The sequence below is a fragment of the Otolemur garnettii genome, unplaced genomic scaffold, assembly GCF_000181295.1.
Source record: "Otolemur garnettii isolate 467f Iridium unplaced genomic scaffold, OtoGar3 scaffold00084, whole genome shotgun sequence".
Taxonomy (NCBI): domain Eukaryota; kingdom Metazoa; phylum Chordata; class Mammalia; order Primates; family Galagidae; genus Otolemur; species Otolemur garnettii.
Genome location: NW_003852479.1, coordinates 8,291,355 through 8,314,314, shown reverse-complemented (window position 1 = coordinate 8,314,314; position 22,960 = coordinate 8,291,355). Strand labels below are relative to the sequence as shown.

The following is a 22,960-nucleotide window of genomic DNA, read 5'->3' as shown; positions in this document are numbered from 1 at the left end:
CAGGGTCAGGAGGGTCAGGGTTAGGATGCTCACCACCTACAAGGTTAGGGTCAGGGTCAGGAGGGTCAGGGTTAGGATGCTCACCACCTACAGGGTTACGGTCAGAGTAATCACATACAAGGTTAGGGTCAAGGTCAGGGTAATCACCACCTACAGAGTTGTTGGGAGAAGCCTAGAGCCTGACAAGCAGGAATGGCTCTAAATTCTTGCTGTTTTCATCAGCTTGTATGTCCTTTCCTGGTGTCAGACCTCTTGGATGTGAGAGTGGACAGATGAAGGTTATTAAGCCCTGGTGGTTTTTGGAAATTTCCTCTCTCATAAGCAAAACTCTTTCCGACCAAGTCCAGAGCTAAGCCCTGCAGAGGCTGACTATGAAGATGTTATTTCTTCCCCTCTACAGCAGTATTGACAGAAATATGGGGAGAGAGGAGCCGGGGAAACACAGTACTGGAATAAACGGCAAATAAGAAGAAAGCAGAAAGGAATGCAGCCCCATAGTGCAGACACGCTCAATATTTGCAGTGATCACACTGATTGGAATTCTCAGAATTTCAAGTGCCCTGCTCAAAATGGATACGATTGTGCCTCACCTGGACAGCTGGCCCTGGGTGGCTGGACCATAGCCTACTCCAAAGAGGAACCGGGAAGACCAGGACCACGAGAATACTCTGAGATTTCCAAACACTTAAAACTTCCCCTTCATAGCAGCTATTTTTCACTTTTTAGCTTCATCTTAGGCCAGCTCTAGATTTTCTACAAGGTTGCTGGGGATCCCCAGGGGGAGGGTCAGGGTCAGGGTAATCACCAGGTTGCTGGAGACCCCAGAGTCTGACAAGCAGGAGCAGCTCTAAATTCTTGCTGTTTTCATCAGCTCCTATTTCCTTTCCTGGTGTCAGATGTGAGAGTGGACACATGAAGATTATTAAGCCCTGGTGGTTTTTAGAAATTGTTAGAAATTTCCCCTTTCACAGAATGACCTGATTGGGAAGGAATAAGATAGCACCTCCAGGATCTTTAAAAATTAACTTTTATTTCTGTCAAAGTAACATAGGAACAGCTGACGTGGCTGTGACCTAGAGGTTGGGTCTGGGTGATGGGGGAGGTTGATGCAGATTATGAAAGGGCAGGTTTGAAGCTGCTGACACCATCAGCCCAGCTTCCATTTCTGCAACCCCCTACTCACCCTTGGCGTGGCCACTGGTTGGGCTCTTAAAACAAGAAGAAAGACACTGGCACCTGTGTGGTGGAGGGAGCAGGAAAGAGCCAACAGGAAGTGGAAGCCGGGAATGGGGCAGGAGCCACCAGCACTGAGTGCCTGGACACTGGTCACAGAAGACAAGAAGATTCCGGATGACACTGGCAGGTGCCTAGTGGCCTGTCTTGTGGTGGGAAGACCCGGATGTTTCTCTTCAGCTCAGCTGCAGAGCAGCAGCTGAACAGCCTTTCCTGTTTGGATTTTTGCCCAGAGACCTCATGAAAGTTTTCTCTGAGTAGGTGGGGAGGAGATTTGTGGGGTAGGTAGCAGGAAAGGGTATCTGAGATTGGTGGGTCTGAGGTGTGGCTTCAGCATCACAAATGGCAAATTCTGTAAACACTGCATGTTCACTCTGAGTGTTTTTACTAATTTGTAAAGAGTATGACCCTAGATCTTCATATGTACTTGACTTGTGAATGTTTCTGACCAGTGAGCGAGGCAAAGTGACCAAGAAGTTAAAAGCATAGACTCTGGACCCACATTATTATTCTTCCATTTACTAGCTGTGAGATGCTGACCTAATCTAGTTATCTAGATTAAAATGGGAATACTTCCCTCCAAAAATGTCCACAGCTTTACCACCTCAGCCTATGAATATGTTACCTTATGTGGTGAAGGGCTTTGCAGATGGGAGAAAATTTACATACTTTGAACAGACTTTCCTGGATTATCCAGATGGATCAAATTTAATCCCTTGAATTCGTATAATAAAAAGGAGGGGACCTTTCCTGGCCGTTGTCAGTACCAGAAGGACACGACCGGCTGTGTTAGCCCCAAAGATGAAGGAAAGGCGTGGGACTTGCCCCTGGAGCTGGGAATCACCCTTAGTTTGTAGCCAGGACAAAAGCAGACCTTAATCCTACAACCATAAGGAACTGAATTCTGTCATCAACTTGAATTTCCTCCAACAGCCTCCAGAAAGGAGCACAATACGCCAACACCTTGATTTTACCGCAGTGAGGCTCCTACCAGACTTCTGACCTGCAGAATTTTAAGTTAAATAAATTTGTGTTGTTTAAGCCACTGAGTTCATGGTGACGTTTTATGGCAGAAATAGAAAACTAATATGAGAAGTGAATGGAGCTGTCACCTAAGCAGTGACCAGACACCACTGAGAACATGGATGGTCTGCACTGGCTTGGACGCTGTCTGCGTCTCTCCCCACATCAGACTGTGCAGATGCAGGGGGTGCTGAAGTGTGCCTGGGCCCTGCAGACCCCTTGCTGCTGGCCAGCCACGAGTACAGACTGCAAACAGGACAAAAAGCCCTGTCCTTGGAAACAGCTTGAGGGAGACAGGACTTGAGGAGAGACCTCCAAGTGCGTCAGTGCAGCCTGGTCTCAGCCTTGCTGTCTGAACTGTGGCATCTCAGACGTGCTGTAGCATTTTAGAGGGTAATTCACAGCTTCTCAGGGTCCCGTGGACATGGAGCACAGCATGTTCATGAGCACCCATTTTGTGTGTAACACGCTCATGTGTAGCTTGTGTGTGCTGTGTGTGAAATGTTAGCACAGTTATGTTATTTTTCGATACATGATATATTCTATTATATATATATATATACATACACACATATATGCAAAGCATGATCAGTCTTTGAGGTCAGCCTTGCAGTCCTTTCTTTTAGAGAAGGAGCCTGCCGGGAGGGAGACTCTGTGTAGAAGCCACCCTGCAAACCTCTGTGTCCCTCTGTTCCCTGCAGAGACATTGGTCCAGGGTAGGTCTAGGTATTTGTGTGTGTGATAGGACTTCTCTGAGATGGTGATTATAAGTTGAAGGAGGTGAGTTCTCTGCTCTTGTCCACATAGTTTTATCATAGCTGCATAGAGTTAAAGAGAAAATGATGCCCCTAATGTAGGCTCATCTAGGTACCAATCCTAAAAGAAGATTTTACCTGAATGTTGATGCAGATGGTGACACAGGCCGGCTGGCGCCTCCTCAGTGAGGACAGGGCTCGGCTCTCATCTCTTTATTCCTACCATATCATTTGGCTTCTCTGCGTGATGTTCCATTGTAGCCGCTTCCTGGCATCAACAGTAATTCTAGTCCCCAATTCCGATTGTGATCTTTGCAGATATTCAGAGAAGCATGTCTGTTCCGCCCTGGAGTGAGATCTTTCCAGCGTTAACAGTGCAGGGACAATGGGCAGCTCCCATGTTCTTGTTTGGATAGCACCTGCCTGCCAGGATACAGGGCCACTGCTGGGGGTGGGAGGTGCAGCCAGGGACCTGGAGCTGAGGTTGCTTGGTGTCTTCAGCCCTGTGTCTCACCCCACAGGTCACCAGTACGTTGGTTTTCGCTGTATTCACCGCGGCCCTGGGGTCCTTTCAATTTGGATATGACATCGGCGTGATTAATGCTCCTCAGCAGGCAAGTGGAACATGCTCAAGTCCTCTTCCTGGTCACACACACACACAGATAACGGGTGTGCACGTGGGAGGCAGGAGGTGACCCTGGCTCTTCAGGCCTGCTGTGTGCATTCCAAAGCTGATAACTCAGCCCAGAGTCCTCAGTTAACAATCACAGAAAAAAAAAAAAAGGCAAAAAATAATTCTCAATCTCTGCTGTTTGCTGAGCTCACAGAAAACTCCAGGCAGAATACCACATGCCCCAGGAAGTCTTTTAAAGAAAAAAAAAAAAAAAAGAGCTGCTGCAGTGGTACTTAGAGGCCTCAGCGTGCCAACAAGGGTGCAGGGGCAGGGTTGCACCCCCCTCACACGTGCCCTGAGCACCTGCTCAGACTCTACCACACGCTGCCTGACCGGCCCTCCCAGCAACCATACTGTGCCCTCTGCAGCCCAGATTAAAACCTCTGGGAGCCCTAACCCTGAAAGAAACAAGCCCTTCCCCCACCATTCCTGTCCCCAGCAGATGATCCAAAGTCAAACAGCACAAAACTTTAGAATAATAGTCAAGAAGTCTAACAAAGTTTAGATTTTCTCCACGATAACTATAATATAGTTTTGGATTTTTTTGCTTTATTTGACAGGGCCTCACCAGTCCCCTAGGCTGGAGTGCAGGGGAATGATCACAGCCCACTGCAACCCTGAATTCCTGGGCTCAAGCAATCCTCCTGCCTCAGCCTCTGAGTGGCTAAGACCACAGGCACCCACCACCACACCTGCCTAATTTTTAATTTTTTGTAGAAATGGTATCTTTGTAGGAGATAAAGCACCCCTTAGAACATACACCATCTTATCTTTCTATTTTGTTCAGGCTGGTCTTAAACTCCTAGCCTCAAGCAATGTTCCTGCCTCAGCCTCCCAAACTGTGTGATTCCAGGCATGAGCCACCACTCCTGGGCCTGCATGGGTATTTCTAACATCAAATAACATCAACGTTTTCCTCATTTAGTTTGTGCCTCCCTGCTCTAGTGTCTGCTGAGTGGACAGCAGAGGCGTATGGGTCTCAATGGCACAGCCTGTGGGTGGATAGCCAAGATTTTGCTCCTCTCTGCCTGGCCAAGACTGAGGCCAGTGAGAGCAGGGGTGGTGTCTCTGTGAGTGAGGAACCAAGATTTTGCTCCTCTCTGCCCGGCTAGGAACTGAGATCAGTGAGAGCAGGGTTGGCACCTTCTTCCTTTACAACCAGAAGTGCCACCTTCTCAAGGGCCATTTTATCCTTGGAATTCTTTTCTGGGTTTTTTGTTTGTTTGTTTGTTTGTTTTACATTCACTCCATCACCCTGGGTAGAGTGCCATGGTGTTATCATAACTCGCAGCAACATCAAACTCCTGGACTCAAGTGATTCTCCTGCCTCAGCCTCCCAAATAGCTAAAACTAAGGGCACCTGTCACAAAGCCCAGCTAGTTTTTCTATTTTTATTTTTTTTTCATTTTCACTATTTGTTTTTTTGTTTGTTTGTTTTTTGTTTTGGGTTTTTTTTTATTAAATCATAGCTGTGTACATTAATGCAGTCATGGGGTACAGTGTGCTGGTTTTATATACAATTTGAAATATTTTCATCAAACTGGTTAACATAGCCTTCATGGCCTTTTTAGTTATTGTGTTAAGACATTTATATTCTACATTTAGAAAGATTCACATGTACCCTTGTAAGATGAGCTCACTATTTGTTTTATTGTGGTAAAATGTATATAACAAAATTTGCCATTTTAACCACTTCAAGTGTACAATTCAGTGATACAAATTACATTCACAGTATTATGGAACCATCACTGTTATCTATTTTTTAAAATATAAACCTCATCTCTTTTAATTACTGTGTTAACACATTTATACTCTCTTAATAAATCTGACAAGTACCCTTGCATTATGCACCATAGGTGTGATCCCACCATTCACCCTTCCTCAATCTGACCTCCCCCATACCCTCCCGTGCCCCCCTCCTCCCTTCTTCATCCTGGGCCGTAGTTGTGATCTATTTTTCATATGAAAGTGTGAGCGATTGTGAATTGATTTCATAATAGTACTGAGTACATGGGATATTTTTTCTTGCATTCTTGAGATACTTTACTAAGTAGTATATGTTCCAGCTCCATCCATGTACACGTAAAAGAGTAAAGTCTCCATCTTTTTTAAGGCTGCATAATATTCCATGATATACCTACACCACAATGTATTAATCCATTCATGGGCCGACTGACATTTGGACTTCCTCCATGACTTGGCTATTATGAATTGAGCTGCAATGAACAATCTGGTACAAATATCTTTGTTATAAAGTGATTTTTGGTCTTTTGGATATACACCTAGTAGAGGAATTGCAGGATCAAACAGCAGGTCTATTTTTAGATCCCTGAGTATTCTCCATACTTCTTTCCAAAAGGGACGTATTGGCTTCCACTACCATCAGCAGTGCAGGGGTGTACTTTTTCTATGTTTAGAAGAGAAAGGGGTCCCACTCTGGCTCAGGCTGGTCTTCAACTCCTGCACTCGAGCAATCCACCTGCCTCAGCCTCCCAGAGTGCTGGGGTTACAGGCATGAGCCATGGTGCCCGGCCTACAGCCTTAGAACTCATTATTGCAGGTTTCTTCCTCTCCTTGCCCTGGCTGCTAGGGGGTCTATTGATAAATCAATGGCTCACTTCAAGCAAAGATACAGCACCTGGTGTTTGAGATTTGTAAACTAACTTTATTTTTTACTCTCGTCTTTCCCAATCTTTTTTATATCTACTGTTGTGTTTCTATTAAAATATTTATGCAACTCAATATAATATAAACCCTCTTTTTAACCTGCAGAATATGAATTTCAATACTTGCCAACATTTAAAACTTAAAGATTTTTACAGAAAAAAAAAAGATTTCTGGCTTCATTAAAATATTAAAGGCCATCCAGTGCCAGCCTGGCATTTCGGCTTCCTTCTTTAGGTAGGGTAAATGCCCTTAGGTTTCACCCCCGCCACTCCCAGCCACAGCCCCAGAGTAGAAAGTGTGTCTCATGCCTCTGATCATCAAGCTGTCTCCTTCACTGATTTGTTCCTGCTGCTTCCTGTAATCTGTGACCTCTGTTTTATAGGATATGATCCATAGTAAATAAATCTACCCACTTTTATATGTTTATAGCACACCTAAATGGTCCTATTTAAATACCTAGCACCCATTTTTAAAAGGAAAAATTAAAAAAGTACATGTAGGGAATATTTGAAATATTAAAGCTATTTTTCTTTATCTTATTTTCTTAGGTGATAATTTCCCATTATAGACAGACTTTGGGTATTCCCCTGGATGACCGACAAGCTGTCAACAACTATGTGGCCAACAGCACAGAGGGCCTGCACCTCCCGACCTCTGAGCCAGCTGATGGGGCTGAGGAGGATGCAGTGGCATCTGCAAGCCTCATCACCATGCTCTGGTCTCTGTCTGTATCCAGCTTTGCAGTTGGTGGCATGATTGCCTCATTCTTTGGTGGGTTCCTTGGGGACAAGTTTGGAAGGTGGGTACATTTCAAAATGTTAATGCTTTGCTTTTGTAAGCATTTGTTCAGAAATACATCGTCATTTATGGAATAGTTTTAGAGGTTTTTTTTGACTCGTGCCCTATGAGCAGATCAGTGTTAGATCAAACCAATGGCAAACACTGTGACAACAATCTGGTTAATCGTTCGAGCACACTGAGCTTGGTGTATTTCTAGACAACTGCTTTGATTCTCTGGCTTCGTTAAGTTATGAAACGTATCAGAAAACCACCACACAAATGGCTAACCCGGGAAGTCAGCAGAAGGTTCTAGATCAAAAAAAAATTTTTTTTCCAAGCCAAACTGTATCCAGCTTTATTAAAGATACTTTTAACAAACAGTCATGGTATTTCAGGCAGGACATGGGCAGACAATCATTAACAGTACACAACAACTTTCAAACTCCCTTCTTCAATGTTCTACCAAAAATCAGAAAGCCACTATAAAACCCAGGGAAGTCTTCATTTGATGCTCTGAAGAGGGACGTTTAGAGTGAGGGTTGACATTTCGCATTTAGCATGTTGTTTAACAACTTTTCACAAGCCGACCCTGACTTTCAGGAAATGAAATGAAAATGGCAGACTTTATCTGAAGATCCAACAATCTGCAAATGGAACCGCTGCTCTTTTGAGGGATGCCATCTCAGTGGTATTATTGAAAAGGTCCAGATTCCTTAACATACTGGTAACCAGTTATTGGGGGTCAGGTCCCAAGATGTGACTGGGTTTAAGGGAGTTAAGACTATGCTGAAGGCAGAGGGAGAATAGGACATAAAGACAAATTAGTTTTTCCATACCACAAGGCGTTTGTGCCAAGGTGGCTGTGTGTCAACATCAGGGAATCCCCCCTCCTGGGAGCCAAGAGGAAGTCTCTCAAACCTAGAGGGAAAAGACATTTTCCCTCATATCAATCTAGCTTTGGAGACATTCTATTAGCGACATATGCCCCTTCCCCAAAAAACAATGAAGTGTTCTGTGTGCTAACAACATAGCTTAAAAAAAAAAGTAAAACAAAATTGTGCATTTTTATAAAACTTGATAAAAAATAGTATTTCAAACTGTACAGTCCCCAGAAGTACACAGTTATCAAAAATGCGCACACTTCACTCGGCATCCCCAGCACCTGCAGCTCTGTGCCTGGTCTGTGTTGGCATCTCCATTTTCTGCAGGGTTGTTTCCCCGTCGCCAGCGTCAGCTTTTCCCTTTTCCCCTTTGGGCACCTTCTCTCCCTTCTTTGCAGGGGCCTTTTTAGGCTTGGGCTCTGGCTTTGGAGGAGCAGGTTTAGCAGACCACCTTGCGGATCTTGTCTGTGGTTCGTCCTTTGCCTTGGCCTTATCTCCTTTAGCTTCCCCTTCAGCTCTTCTCTTGGGCACGGCGGCAATGGCGGGACGTAGGCGCTGTACGCGGGGATGCAGCGACGCGCGCGCTTTGGTCGGTCCGGGGTCGTTCTCGCCTCCTCTTCTTCACACTGCTCGGGCTCAGGGGTGGGGGGTTATAAAGTTTTTATCTAGATCAAAATTTTTAACCTGGAAGTTCCATGTTTGCGTCACCAAATCACTCCACTTCTCAGACGTCCAGTTTTTCATTTTTAAAGTAGGATTTGGTACTCGAATCAATCAAGTCCAAAAGTTCAGTGGATACCTAACTCGGTCCAGCTGCTGCTGCTGCTGCTTCTGCCTCAGAGTCTGAGCCAAGATGCCGGGGGGCAGCCTCCAGCCCTCAGCATCGGGGCTGCAGATGTCAGGGGAATCCTTCACCCTCAAACTTCATCCAGCCAGGCCACATGCTACAGCCATTGAGATTTTGAATGAAACAATTATTTCTTTGGATTTACTTTCTGGTCTTTGAGCCTGGCTTTTATGTATTATTTGCCCTTTTTCCTTATGACAAAAATAATATATGTCAGATGTGAAAAATTTAGAAAATGAAAATCTCTTTAAAGTTATAGACAATAATACAGGAAATGAACATAGCAATTCTAGATTGGAATTCATCTAGTTTTTCTAACTCTTTTGATGAATTATAATTTTTATCTCTCTAGTTATTAAAATTCTGATCATTTCCTCTTATACTGGAGCTGTTATAGGACTGTAAGAAGCTTTATTAACTAACAGGTGTCAGAGTAACTCAAGTAGTATTAGTATTCTTATTTGAGAAGGAGTTTCCTTTGCCATAATAGAAAGTGGTCAATTTCTCACATTTTCTCAGCTCACTAATGCTTAGTTGATTTCTAAAGTAAATCAAACCTAGCAAAATTTAACTAATTTTTAAAATATGGACAAATCAATAATTTTGGCAGCTATTGATACTTTATACTACTTCCCATTCCAGATTTAAAAAATGTAAAACCTATTGCCCCTTTTTGACAGATGAGATTCTGCCAAGTCCAGCGACTTATCCTGAGGCATATAATTAGTGTCTGAGTAAAGGAGCTAGAATGTAGGACCTCTGAAGTCTTAGGATTCAGCCTCAACAATAGTTATACCCCAAGCAGTGTCAAACAACCCGTGTCAAACCTGCCCCACATGTAAATGACCTGTGGCAAGCACCATTCTAACTCTCGGTAGGAAAATGATCCTCTTTGGAAAACAGCCATAAAATTCATAATTTCAACTTCAAGATTAAGATAAAAGAGCTCAGTATCTTCCATAAAATTATCATAGGAAGACTTGTTTGAAAATGACATTATTTTCTTTATTACCAGTGTCCTTTCTTTTAAAAGTAAATAAATAAAAATGCATTCCTTCCATTATTGCTTTTAAAAAATTCTTTCATTGCAATTGCATAATAGTAATAGATGTCTGTGGCCATCATTTTATCATTTGGGATTTTCAGGGTTAATTTTTCCAAGCTGGACATTTATAATTTAATTACAGGGGCATGGTGGGGAAGACCAGACTCTATGCAACCCATACATGTCTGACCTATGAGAGCTGCATTATTTTCCATCAAAAATGGGACTAAGTAAAACAAAGCTTTAACCTTGGGTTTCACACCAAGTCCCAGCTCTGTCACTTAATAGCTATATGAAAATGAGCAGATTACTCAGGTTCTCTAAGATTATTTTTCTCCCATGCACTGTGGGAAAAAAATTATACATAGGCCAGCACAGGGGCTCATGCCTATGGTCCCAGCCAGTCAGGGAGCTGAGGCAGGAGGGTGGCAAGTGCCGAGGAGAGGGATGCTGTCCTGAGCTGTGACAGTGCAACCACCCTGCAGCCTGGGTGCAGAGTGAGATTCCGCCCCCTAAAAGCCCAAATCCCCCCAAATACCCAAATCTACCTCGTTACCCTGTAGCACTGTTCTGAGAACTAAACGAGAATGAATGCAGGGTTTAGTACTGTGCCCAGGACACATGAAGCAGGCGCCAGCTGCCGCTTATTTTGAGGAGACCATGATAATCCAGGAGCCTATGCTACAGAAGAATCAGAGCAGATTTAAGGAAATATACTCAGGTAAAGTTAAATTTCTTTCTTCCTGATTCAGCCCTTTGGTTTACTGATTATTTATTTGAGCCATTCCTCCCCTCTGGACAGAAGTTGAGATGATGTGCATTGTCTAAGTGCTTCTGAATCCACTGTTCGGTGGCAGAGAGAAAGGATGAGGGCATATGGCACCAAAAATCCTTCCCGGGTATTTCTTCCATGCCTTTTTATCTCTTTCCCCAGAAGGGATGGTTAACTAGCTGGCAATAATTTTTCAAGGCAAATCATTGAATTTGCCTGGCCTCTGTCCTTGTGCAGATAAAAGCATCTCGCAATAATCTGGGGCAGCTCTGGGGCTGCCTAGCCCAATGTGACTGCTCTTCCTGCCCTCAGGTGGTTAATACCTTCCCGTGTTGGTTTCCTATTTCGTCCACAATGAATCACCACCAACGTGGTGGCTTAAAACATCACAAATGTACTTTCTCACAGTTGTGAGAGTCAGGAGTCCAAACTCAGCTTTAGTTGGCTAAAGTGAAGATGTTAGCAGGGCTGGTCCCTCCTGGGGCCAGAGGGGAGAGCCCACCATTGCCCCTTTCTGGACTACAGTGGCCACCAGTCCTTGGGTCGTGGTCCCTCCCTGAGGCAAGTCACTGCAGGCTTGACTCTGTCCTTATGTCACCACCCCCTCTTCTGCTTCACCCCTACAAAGACACTTATGAGGGCATCACTGGGTTCCTCGGATAATCCAAAATAATCTCCCCATTTCAAGGTCCCTAGCACATCTGAAGAATCTGTTTTGCCATATGAGGTGACATTGACAGGGTCTGAGAGTTAGGATATGGACTCTGGGGGATGTTAACCACAGACGGTCACCTGGCTGATGGGCGATCATTGCAGCATAAGATCATAGAGTTTTACTCTCCAGAAAAAAAAAAAAAATCTATTTGGTGTTAAAGATGCTTACTTAGAAAAAGCCTACCTGTCAAAGTTCGAAACACGAGATGGAATGTAACCAGGCACAAACATTCCCACACTAGTTTAAAAATCCCACAGATTTTTTTATTGGCTTTATTATCTGCTTAACTTTGAAGTTTTCTCTGTCCCTTTCTCATTAAATATGAATGAAAGTACCCAATACGTGCAAATGTTGTCAATTTGCATACAATAAAGTCTGGAAAAAATATTTTTGTTGCTATCATCAGCTTTATTATATACTGTATTTTACATTGATTGATATTATAGATTCTAGACGCAGAGTGTTACATGTGATATGCTGGCATAAAGTGTTAGGATAAAGACAATTATAATTTCTCTATGACAAGGCATAAAAATATATTTTAATTTGCTTTCTCATAATTTATAACACATTGTTATAATGTTAAAACACATTTAACTTGGAAAGCTCCTTTCCTAGCTATATCAACTAACAACCCGTACCATTGAAAGGAGAAAAAGAGAAAGAAACAAGCTGTGTGTTACAACAGAACTGAATTTAGCTGCCAGTGGACATTTATTCTTTACAACAACCAATGCAAAGAAAACTTAGTTAAACCCTTAAAAAAAATTATGATTAATATCTTAAATCAAAATAGTCATCACTGTGATCGAATAATTTCTATCAAAACATGGAGATAGTTGGTGCATCCTAGATTCTCTCATCATAAATATTGCTCATTTTTCATGCTTTAGGCCGTAGATGAGTCAAAGTTGCAATCTTGGTTTAAAATCCCCAACTAGCTCTTTTGTGGGGGGGGAGAGAGAGAAGAGGGGGAGGGGTGTCTCACTATGTTGCCCAGGCTGGTCCCAAACTCCTGGGCTCCTCCTGCCTCACTCTCTTCAGTAGCTGGGACTACAAGTACACACCACCACACCTGGCTTCCCAACTACCGTGTTTCCCTGAAAATAAGACACTGTCTTATATTTATTTTTTCTCAAGAAGACACACTAGGGCTTATTTTCAGGGAAGGTTTTTTTTTGTTTGTTTGTTTTGCAGTTTTTGGCCAGGGCGGGGTTTGAACCCACCACCTCCAGCATATGGGGCCAGTGCCCTACTCCTTTGAGCCACAGGTGCCACCTGGGATGTCTTATTTTTATTAAGTATAATACAACAATCTACATTTATTCAAATACAGTTAAATCATCTTCTGGAACCTGACAGGGGGAGCTGACCTTGTTGGTGGGGCTGGCGCTAGTGATATGTGAACTCCTTTCCCCTAGCCATTCTCACATGCACAATAGGATGCCTGTGACCAAGGTTACCACACATGCACCGCACAAGTGTGAACAGCTCGGAGAAAGGAGCTGTGGCAGATAAAAGGTATTCCAGTTCCTTACTGCTCCGTGCTGAAATGCAGGGCGTGGCTATGCAGTGTATCTGCATGGTATCACACCCACCACTAGGTCTTACTATCGGGGTAGGGCTTATATTTAACAAATGCATAGAAATCCCACTAGGGCTTATTTTTAGGGTAGGTCTTATTTTGGGGGAAACACGGTAATTTGCTTATATAGCAAAATTAAAATACTCCAGAACTTCCACAGTTGGCCTCCTCCCTACACAGACCACCTCCTCAAGTTGCCCTAAACATTATAGACTGGACATATACCCCAGGTCACATCAGTACAGCAGGCCCAGCTCCTTGTGGTGCCACCACCTCTGTGTGTTGACCAGTGTGAGGGTAGTCGCCTCACACAAGTTCTCCTGTAACGGCTGTTAGGTAAAAGTCTCAACAGGTTTTAAAAGTTTGATGCCAAATTTATAATCCTTAATTTTTAAAATTTCAGAGTCAAGGCCATGTTGATAGCAAATAGCCTCTCATTCGTTGGAGCTCTCTTGATGGGGTTTTCGAAACTGGGACCATCTCATATACTTATAATCGCGGGAAGAAGCATATCAGGACTCTACTGTGGTAAGTCACACACACATCTTTGTCTGAAAATCACTCTAAAGGCAGATGTGGTGCTTGCATGGATGTTTCTGAGCCTACGGTTACATCTCAGAGGGAAAGGCACTCACACACTGGTGAGGCCCCCATTTGGGGACACGTGGGACCTGTGAGTGGGAATTGTGTCATCTGGGTTCCTGCTCACTGCATGACACCATTTCTGATTGTGTGACTGCAGACAAATTATTTAACTCAGTTTCTTTATCTAAAAATGAATATTATCTCAGGCAAATTTTTAACTCTGACTCTTAGTTTCTTCATGTAATAAATTAAGTGGACAATAATCTCTGGTATGGTGATTAGAGAGAAGACACATAAAATGCTCAGCGTGGAGTCAGGCATCCTGTAAGTTGCTGATAAATGCCTTGGTTGTTCTGACTCCTGTGGGCAGTGGGCAGTGGGAGGCTGCTACACCCTTAAGGGCTGCTATGTGTCCATCGCTCATATATGGAAAGACTTTGCACCCTGAACCCATCTCTTGGACCACATGCTCCAGGCCTCTCATTCTAGACACAGCTGTGTGAGGTATTAAAGTGGTGGTGTCCCTTGGAAAGAGGAAATCAGACCCAGCCAGAGGACTTGGGGGCAGAAGAGGAACACTCTCGGGAACTCAATACTGCCTGGTGGGAAATCACAGCTTCTCCAACCTCCAGCGGCAACTAATTAGCAGGGGTCTAAATAGGGAGAGTCATTCAACCTCAGAAACAACTGGTCAAATTGATAACTTCTGCCAATGAAGCCCTGATTCTGATGGTGCTTGGCTGAGGTTTTAACCCATTTTCACAAGCTGAGCTGCCTTTGAAAGCACCAATATCCCCTGAGGATGGGAAGGAATGGTGAGGGCACAGGATTTGTGTGCAAAGTATTTTAATACTTTTACCTGCAGAAAAGACTTCAATTCCATGTGTCTTCGATGACAAGTTGAAGCAAAAGTCTAAAAGCACAAGTTGCTAGGTCAATTAAATCTCTTTTCAGTATTTTCAATGTTAGTACAAATAACTAAACGTCAGGGCAGTTTTATCAAGGTGAAGAGTTTGCCCACACATAGAAGAGCTTTGGATTCAGGTGAATCAAGTCTAGCTGTGTTTCTGAGTGGCCTTAAATATGAAATCAAAGCCTCAGTCTTTCTTCCATAAAACACAGATAAAAACAACATAAGAGGTTCAAATTATGAATTCACCTTTCTTTTCCTCCCATTTAGAAAGACACAGTATGAAATAACTATGAAATACTGGAAAATGTTTTTGGCTAAATTGAAAATGAATGCAGCAAACATATTGTGAAACAACACACGACTAGCACAGCCCAGTCGCTAGCACATCTCTGACCATCTTCTAAAACTAGACCTGGCCCTGTCATAAGCACAAAAGTTGCTAAAAATTATAGGAAGTGTAATTTGACTTCAGATTCACATGACCTCAGTCCTGAGCTTATCAACATGATTCTGCTCTTATGGCTGAGTATCAGGTATTACTGAAAGACAGTGCAACTTAGAATGAGATCAATTAAATGTTTTCTTCTTATTTAAGATCAACAGGCCTCACATGAGAATCACTTGTAAAATTCAGCAGGAATATAGGTGCCATATCAAACATCTACATTTTCATTTGAGATATTAAGAAGACTTTGAAGCACTAAATATATATATGCAGGGTGGACATAAAGTTTGGGTGCAGTAGTAAAAACAGTTGCCCAAAACTTCTTTTACACAAAGACCATCTGTTTCCATTTGATGGCAGGCAATCTGTACAAGGAAGCTTCTGCCTAATCACATTTCTAAATACTTCAGAAAGTGCCAGACACTGAATTCAGCTTCCCCTGCTGATACTCTCTGAACCTCTTCTGAGTCAGGGGATGGCCACACCCCCCACTGCCGACAGCATGGGATAAGAGGAGTGGCTAATGTTTTTCAAATTTTTTGTATTCCTTTATGCATCTAAAGTCATTCTTCAAATAAAATATTTTCTGATGCCTAAGACAGCAGAGCCTCTGTAAGGTGACTGACCACCCAACTGACCACCCAAGGGACTGCAGCAAAGTGGTCAGCACACAGAGGTGGTCCCCATAAGGAACTAGGCCTACGGTGCTGAGACATACATGTGGGGCGTGTCCAGTCTATCAAAATTAGGACAACTTAGGAGGTGGTCAGTGTTGGGAAGTGGTCAGTTGTGGAGGTTCTGCTGTATATGGACAAAATAAAGAAGCTGGGTTTCTCTAGCTGGATGCTTGAGTTCATTAATCCCTTCCACATTTCCACACCCCAACCACCCTCACAGTGACCTTGAGGTCCCCACACTGTGACATTCAGGCAGGCCGTGTAGTTCTCACACTCATGCCCTGTGGTGCTGTGACATGGACAGGGACCTTCCCATCTCTGCCAAGAGGATGGCCTAGAAATGGTCTGATTTTCTTTACTCCCGTGAACCTACATCAAGAAAATTATTAAAACATTCTTCATTTTCTTCTCTGAAGATAATCTAAGGTGCCATGATACAAACTAAATATTAACGTGGATTTTGTTGACTAGGACAGTGTGGGAAGAGCTGCCGGACACATGACCAGGCGTTTCTCTGCTCATTTCCATCTATAACTTCATCTGGGATCATGTCAACAAATATTCTTTGCATAAACTGTGTTTCCGTAGCTAGGAACAAAGGCTCGCTCTTCCAAGGAACACAGGAGGGACGTGCAGTCAGGATCCACCGTACAAACCCTGTTGTTGTTCCTGACACAGTCCTGGCTACTCTCACTGTACCATTCATGTTCCCTGCAGGGCTGATTTCCGGCCTGGTTCCCATGTACATTGGTGAAATTGCTCCAGTCTCTCTCAGGGGAGCACTTGGCACTCTGCATCAGCTGGCTGTTGTCACAGGCATTCTCGTGAGCCAGGTAAACACTCCCTGTGCCTTCTCCTGTCCTGACTGTCCCCTCTCACTGCAGACCAGTACAGAGAACAGACCGGTTCTGCCAGTGGCCGAGAGAGCGGCAGACAGAGGCTACTCAGCGCAAAGGTCAACCACTGTCCCTCTACACTTTTCCTGGAACTGTTGGTGGGGTCAGCACTAAAGGTGACCTGGTAACTCAGGTCTCAAAATCCACGGTACTGTAGAATTAAATTTACCCATTCAGATTTCAAGAAATAGGAAACTACGTTTTTGACTGTTTCCTTCCTCTCATCAGGAAACATAGCGTGTAAGTGATTACCCCAACAGCTCCTGCCAGCTGGCTCCCCTGCTCTCCTGCCCTCTAGTCTCAGAGCAAGGTCATGGCCCTCCAGGAGCAGTGTGTGAGCCAGGCCAGGGGGGACCACAGAGCTGGTTTTCATCAGAGTAACTGTTCTGTCTGTGAAACCCCGTTCTACTGAGTTCCAGGCAATCTAAGGAGGAGTTTTCAAACAAAGGTCCAAAGATTGTATCACAGTATTATTCCATCTGGATGCCTGGAGACCACAGCCACTTGTGCATCCAATTTTTTAAGAAAAGTTTGGGTGATTCCCATCCTAAACGTCCAACAAGACTCAATGAAAACCAGCCTACGTAAATTCTTTGTAAACAAACAATCCCCGATTCAGTGAAGTGAGACACAACAGTAGCAGCTCCCATCCCCAGCTCCCTTGAACCAGAGCTGCCGGGCTCGCTGTGAAGGAGCCAGCTACTTTGTGAACATGTCAGTGCAGAAGGCAGATGCAGAGTGTTCCAGGGATCTTCTCCCGCCCACCTATCCAGATTGTCGGCCTGGACTTCATCCTGGGCAATCATGAGCTGTGGCATGTCCTCCTCGGCCTGTCCGCCGTGCGCGCAGTTCTCCAGTCACTGCTGCTCTTCTTCTGCCCAGAAAGCCCCCGGTATCTGTACATCAAGCTGGACGAGGAAGTCAAGGCAAAGAATAGTGAGTCTGGGGTTCCTTCTGCCTACAGCAGCCTCAAAGTCTGAGGTTTCCTCTGCCGGTGTCAGCCAGTGCAAAGCAGGGTGCATCTTGGCTCTCAAACTAGCACCAGGGCCCTCCAAACAAACTCATGCAAGAAAAATGTGAGAAGTCACTTTACTGACACCAGCACAAGCCATTTTCCACTCATACACATTCCTTCCAGTCTAAGCCAGAAGCCCACATGCCGGGTGTCAGGTATAATCAGGTGTTTCTAATCTAGAGGGTCTCACCAGCCTTACATCTTCACCATGATGAAATCATACTTTCTTCATCATGAGATGAAGCCAAATGTTCTAGGTTTTTTTGTTTGTTTTTAAATCAAAAAGCAAACTTTGGGCGGCACCTGTGGCTCAAAGGAGTAGAGCACAAGCCCCATATGGCCAGAGGTGGCGGGTTCAAACCTAGCCCTGGCCAAAAATTGCAAAAAAAGCAAACTTTCTTTTACCAAAAAAGCATTACCAGCACCTGTGCTATTGAGTAACAGAAAGGGGGGAGGGTGACAGTAGTTCCATTAACATAACAAAAGTAATTTGTTTTGTTTTGACCTGAGTTGTTTCAACCTGATCATTTTGGGACACAGGCTTGAAAAGGCTCAGAGGATTTGATGATGTCACCAAAGACATTAATGAGATGAGAAAAGAAAGGGAAGAGACAGCCAGTGAGCAGAAAGTCTCCATCAAGCAGCTCTTCACCAACTCCAGCTACCGAAAGCCCCTGTGGGTGGGTCTGATGCTGCATGCGGCTCAGCAGTTTTCTGGAATTAATGGAGTAAGTTTCAGAACTCCCCGAACTCTCAGAGCAAAATGAACTAAGATATGGGAGGTAATAGGTACAAGCTGAAGTAGCTAAAAGACATTTTAAAATGTTGTCATCGGCATAGCACCTGTGGCTTAACCAGCTAAGGCGCCAACCACATACACCTGAGCTGGTGGGTTTGAATCCAGCCCAGGCCCGCCAAACAACAATGATGGCTGCAACCAAAACAGCCGGGCATTGTGGTGGGCGCCTGTGGTCCCAGCTACTTGGGAGACAGAGGCAGGAGACTCGCTTGAGCCCAGGAGTTGGAGGTTGCTGTGAGCTGTGATGTTACAGCACTCTACCCAGGGTAAAGGCTTGAGGCTCTGTCTCAAAAAATAAATAAATAAAAATAAAATGTTGTCATCATACATCTTACTACTACATATACTGAGTATTAATTTTCTTTTGTTTTTTGTTTCAACATCTCTCTAATATTAGTTTGCTTTTTTAAAATGTCAACAATCAATGGTACTATATGTCCATTAATATGAAGGTAAAAGGCAAAAGTCATAATTAATACAAGGAGGGAAAAGAGAATAAAATAATTATATCCCTCAAACTAAATTGCAAGAGGCTTCCAGAGTTGAGTATCAAATAGCCCTAAACAAAAAGGAGCCCATGGTTCCCTTTACCTATTGAATAGCCATGTACAAAGAAAAGTGTCCCGCCCTCCAAGAAACTCTCACTCCATTTAGGGAAACAGTAATGTAAACTGTCACAGTATTGGTGAGTAAGGGTTAAACAGTTAACCAGGTAACAGGGTACAGTTAAACAGATAAGACATGATGGGCAAACATACCAAGTATTCCACTAACGAGTTTTAGGGTTTGAATTGAAACCCCCATACCATGCAGACTGAAATGGTTCTAATGGCAATTAGCTACTGGAAGAAAAATTAAGCATTTGTTTAAGGAATTAGATTTTAAACAATTACTTATCCCCTCTCATTACTGTTAAAAATTTAAGTGGGGATCCTGCTATCCCCAAACCACAAGAGATACTTTGGGGGTGATCCATGGATGGACATATACTGGGGGGATGTGGAGAAAGTAATTCCCACCAGCAAAACAAGACTGGAACCGCTCTCCACAAGCTCTGCTGTGCTCTTTGCCTTCCTTTCAAAAAGGCTAACATTCATTCTTACTAAAATTCTGGTGTCTTTGGGGCTCAGACACCAAATTCATATCCAAAGGCATGGTACTTAATCTTCTCTGAACCTCTGATTCAGCTTCTATCCCAACATAATGTATGGAGGCATCCAGGAAATGTTAAAACTGAGCCTGGTGGGCAGGCTAAAGGGGCAGGAACTACATGTTCCACTCATACATATGTTCCACTGCTCCCTGACCATCTGCATAGACCCCTGCATCAGTCCTGTCTCCAGGACACTGTGGCCTGTGACCCTCTGCTCAGCCCCCTGCATCAGTCCTGTCTGCAGGAAGAGATGCCTGCAACAGGACAGGTTAGGTGGAGAAGCAATGACAGAGGGTAAGAGACAATCAGATGACCTTGGAGATTGTCATAAGTATAAAATTATAACTAAATTTAAAAAGGCTATTTGGGAGGTTGTAAGCCAGATTTCCCCTGCTGCCAAGACCGGTGGAAATTTTTGGATTAAATACAATAGCAGCCAGAACTCTTATACTCATTAGTGAAATTACAAAATTGTCATAACTTCCTTAGAAAAATGGTAATTATCTGTCCAAGCTGAGCATATGAGGTCTGATAGTTTTCAGAAACTCATCGTAGGAAAAGTGCTCCCTGCCTCATTGCTTAATATCACTGAGCTCACCTTCAAAATACTCCCCTTGGAAACCTGTGCTGTACAATGAAAGTTCTGATAGCCATTCCAGGGCTAAGAGTTCCAAAACTGCTTTGAAAGTTGGATGAGGGGTGGTGCCTGTGGCTCAAAAGGGTAGGGTGCCAGCCCCACATCCCAGAGGTGGTGGGTTCAAATCCAGCCCTGGCCAAAAAAAAAAAAAAGAAAGTTGGATGAGGTGTTGGCCTCAGTGCACAGCTTCCCCAGGAGAGCACTTCGAGGGTGACCACAGTGATATTCAGCAAGGAGGCATGTAGCAGTCTTTCTGGGATGAGCTTGCAGACTTAACTGTCAGCACTTGGTTTGCACATGTGGTGGCCCAGCAGCTCTATCCCGGGTGCGAATGCTCATAGGCTTCACGACAGGATGGAGCCACCATGTTCACAGCAACACTGCCTGAAGCAGGTCCCTGCCGTAAATACCGTGAATGCTGGCGTGTACACTGCGGTAACGGGTATGACAGGACACTCTGCAGTGCTGATGGTGAACCGTCACAAATACACACAGTGAAGGTGGCCCTCACAGAGAAGCTAGACTCAAACGATACACAGGATGTGGTCCATTTACATCAAGCACAAGAAAGTAAAACTTGTGATGTCAGAAGTTAGGAGAGAAGTTTCCTTAGAATGCAGGGACACCTGGGCATTTCTGGAAGGCTGGAAATAATTTATTTCTCCATATGGGTGCTGCTTACACAGGCTGTTCAGTTTGTGAAAATTAATTGAGCTACCATTGTATGTGTATTTTAACAAAAAGTTTAAAATATTTTTAAAAAAAAAGAAAATGCACCAGCAGAGTTTTCAGCTACACATAAAGGAATCAGAAGCTTTAAATGCTGAAGGGAGACCTGGAAGACCCTGGAAGTGGAGGGTGAAGAAGGTCGTTGAGACCTTCTGGGGACCATAGCTCCACAGCAAAAGCTGAAATAAACAACCTAAAATATTTCATGCTTTAAAACCATCAGTGCTGGGTTTCTTGATTAAGGCTGAACTGTTTTTACTTTGTAGATATTTTACTACTCAACCAGCATTTTTCAGGAGGCTGGAATCAGTCAACCTGTTTACGCAACTATTGGGGTCGGTGCGGTCAACACAGTCTTCACTGCTGCCTCCGTGAGTAAATACCATAAATAAATGTACTGCCTGTTCCTTAGTCCAGAGATGAGGGGCAAAGTTTGTGGTCTAAGCAATCGATGGCATACTGTCCACGTGCACTGGGTGTGCAGAGTGAAGCAGATCGGGGGAAGAGTCCCCTATGAATAAGCAGCCACCACTTCAGATTAGGACAGCTGAGAAGGGGGATCATGGCTCCCCACTGAAATCTCTCCCAGTCACCGCTCGTGAATAATGGCTCACTAGGGAGTACAAGGACGTCCTCCTTGTGCAAACCTCAGCACTTAAGTGTCTGAGAGTTGACTGTCTATCAATGCTGGACAGTCTACTCAGGTTCTTCTTCCATGGTTGAAATTCTTTTTTTTAATCCCCATTTCTTAGGGAAAACACCTTAAAAAAAAAAAGCCCTTGATAGCAGACATTTCAGCGTCTAAGACTCAGCAAATTCCTATCATGTCAGGACACTGGGCAGACTTCTGGGTCATTCATAGTGCTGTGGCTTGCGTGAAGTGTGGGGCAAGCTGTGTTAGGAGAGGGGCCCAGGGCACAGGACCAGAAATGCTGCAGGTTTCCATGGAAGGGGGAGGGGGTACGCGTTCATAAAACCAATGCCTCATACAAGGAATTACTCAGGGTCTCGACAACAGTCATATTGGATATAATAATTTAAGAAAGAAAATAAACAACAACAAAGACAGCACTTCCCAGTCAATGTAATTCATTCTGAAATGAGGATAACTGAGCTGATTTTTATCTTTGAACATAGGATGTTCAAAAATCTGTGCTTTTCAATTTTGGTCTTAATATTATACTCAACACATTTTATAATAGTTACTTGTTTTTCATTTTCTATACATGAACTCTTAACTATTACCTTAGAGTGGTCAATAAATTACAGCCTGGCTGCCCAGATCAAAGACAGGCTTGTCCGGGGCACATTAAACAGTGCTGGACCTTGGAAAGGGTCAGAAGAACAGATAACAGCAGACACCAGGGGCCCTGGAGATAAGACCTGTTCAAAACAAAGAAACTGTTTCAGAAATTACTCAAGGCCTATTTCTGAAATGCAATCCAAGGGCCTGTTCACCCTTCTGTCTCCTAAAATGCTACTTCAACGTATTTTAATAATACAAGGACTATTATTAAAACATTCTGTACGTACCAGGATTTGCTGTATAAAACATCAAGTTTTCAAGACTGAGTAGCCCAAATCCTGAGAGAGTTTCTGCAGAATTTCCTTTTTGCATTTTGCCCCTAATACCACTGGTGTGGAAAGAGATGTTATATTTAAGACAATGTTATAATATCTTGAATATATCTTCTTTGGAGTTCATCCTTTCATTCTGTGAAAATTTTTGAAAAGATGAGTGACATAATTTTAAAAAATGTATTACTCATTAATTAAGTCTCCAGAACTAAAGATAACATTTCAAATTTATAATTATGTTTATTTTTGAAAATTTGTTTTAAAGTTCAAAAAGTACAAAAAGGATAGTCCCTCAGTTACCCAGTTTCTCTCCCCAAAATTAGTCGACTTTACCAAATTCTGTGTGTCCTTTCAAATAAAAATATGCAAATAGGGATATGAACTGAATATATCAATGTTTCACCAATTTAGAAGCAAGATCAATCAATTTTTTCTGAATGAGAGAAAGAGACGTTCCTGGCTCCACACTGAATCACGTCCATACTGCATATTCTTTCCTGCACTGCTGGGCTGGCAGAAGACAGCTTGTTATCTTGAGAGACAGGACAAAGTAGGGG

General features: G+C 43.6%; 1 protein-coding gene across 2 annotated transcripts in view; it reads left to right on the top strand.

The window, feature by feature from the left end:
- SLC2A2 (solute carrier family 2 member 2) overlaps positions 1-22,960 on the top strand; it is a 29,954-nt gene that overhangs the window by 3,480 nt on the left and 3,514 nt on the right. For both annotated transcript variants that reach the window (XM_003794661.3, XM_012808122.2), the window contains exons 2-8: positions 3,533-3,625; positions 6,900-7,150; positions 13,380-13,504; positions 16,314-16,429; positions 17,266-17,428; positions 18,048-18,235; positions 21,092-21,196. In XM_003794661.3, the coding sequence (XP_003794709.1) occupies positions 3,533-3,625; positions 6,900-7,150; positions 13,380-13,504; positions 16,314-16,429; positions 17,266-17,428; positions 18,048-18,235; positions 21,092-21,196 (1,041 nt within the window). The remainder of the gene's footprint in view (positions 1-3,532; positions 3,626-6,899; positions 7,151-13,379; positions 13,505-16,313; positions 16,430-17,265; positions 17,429-18,047; positions 18,236-21,091; positions 21,197-22,960) is intronic.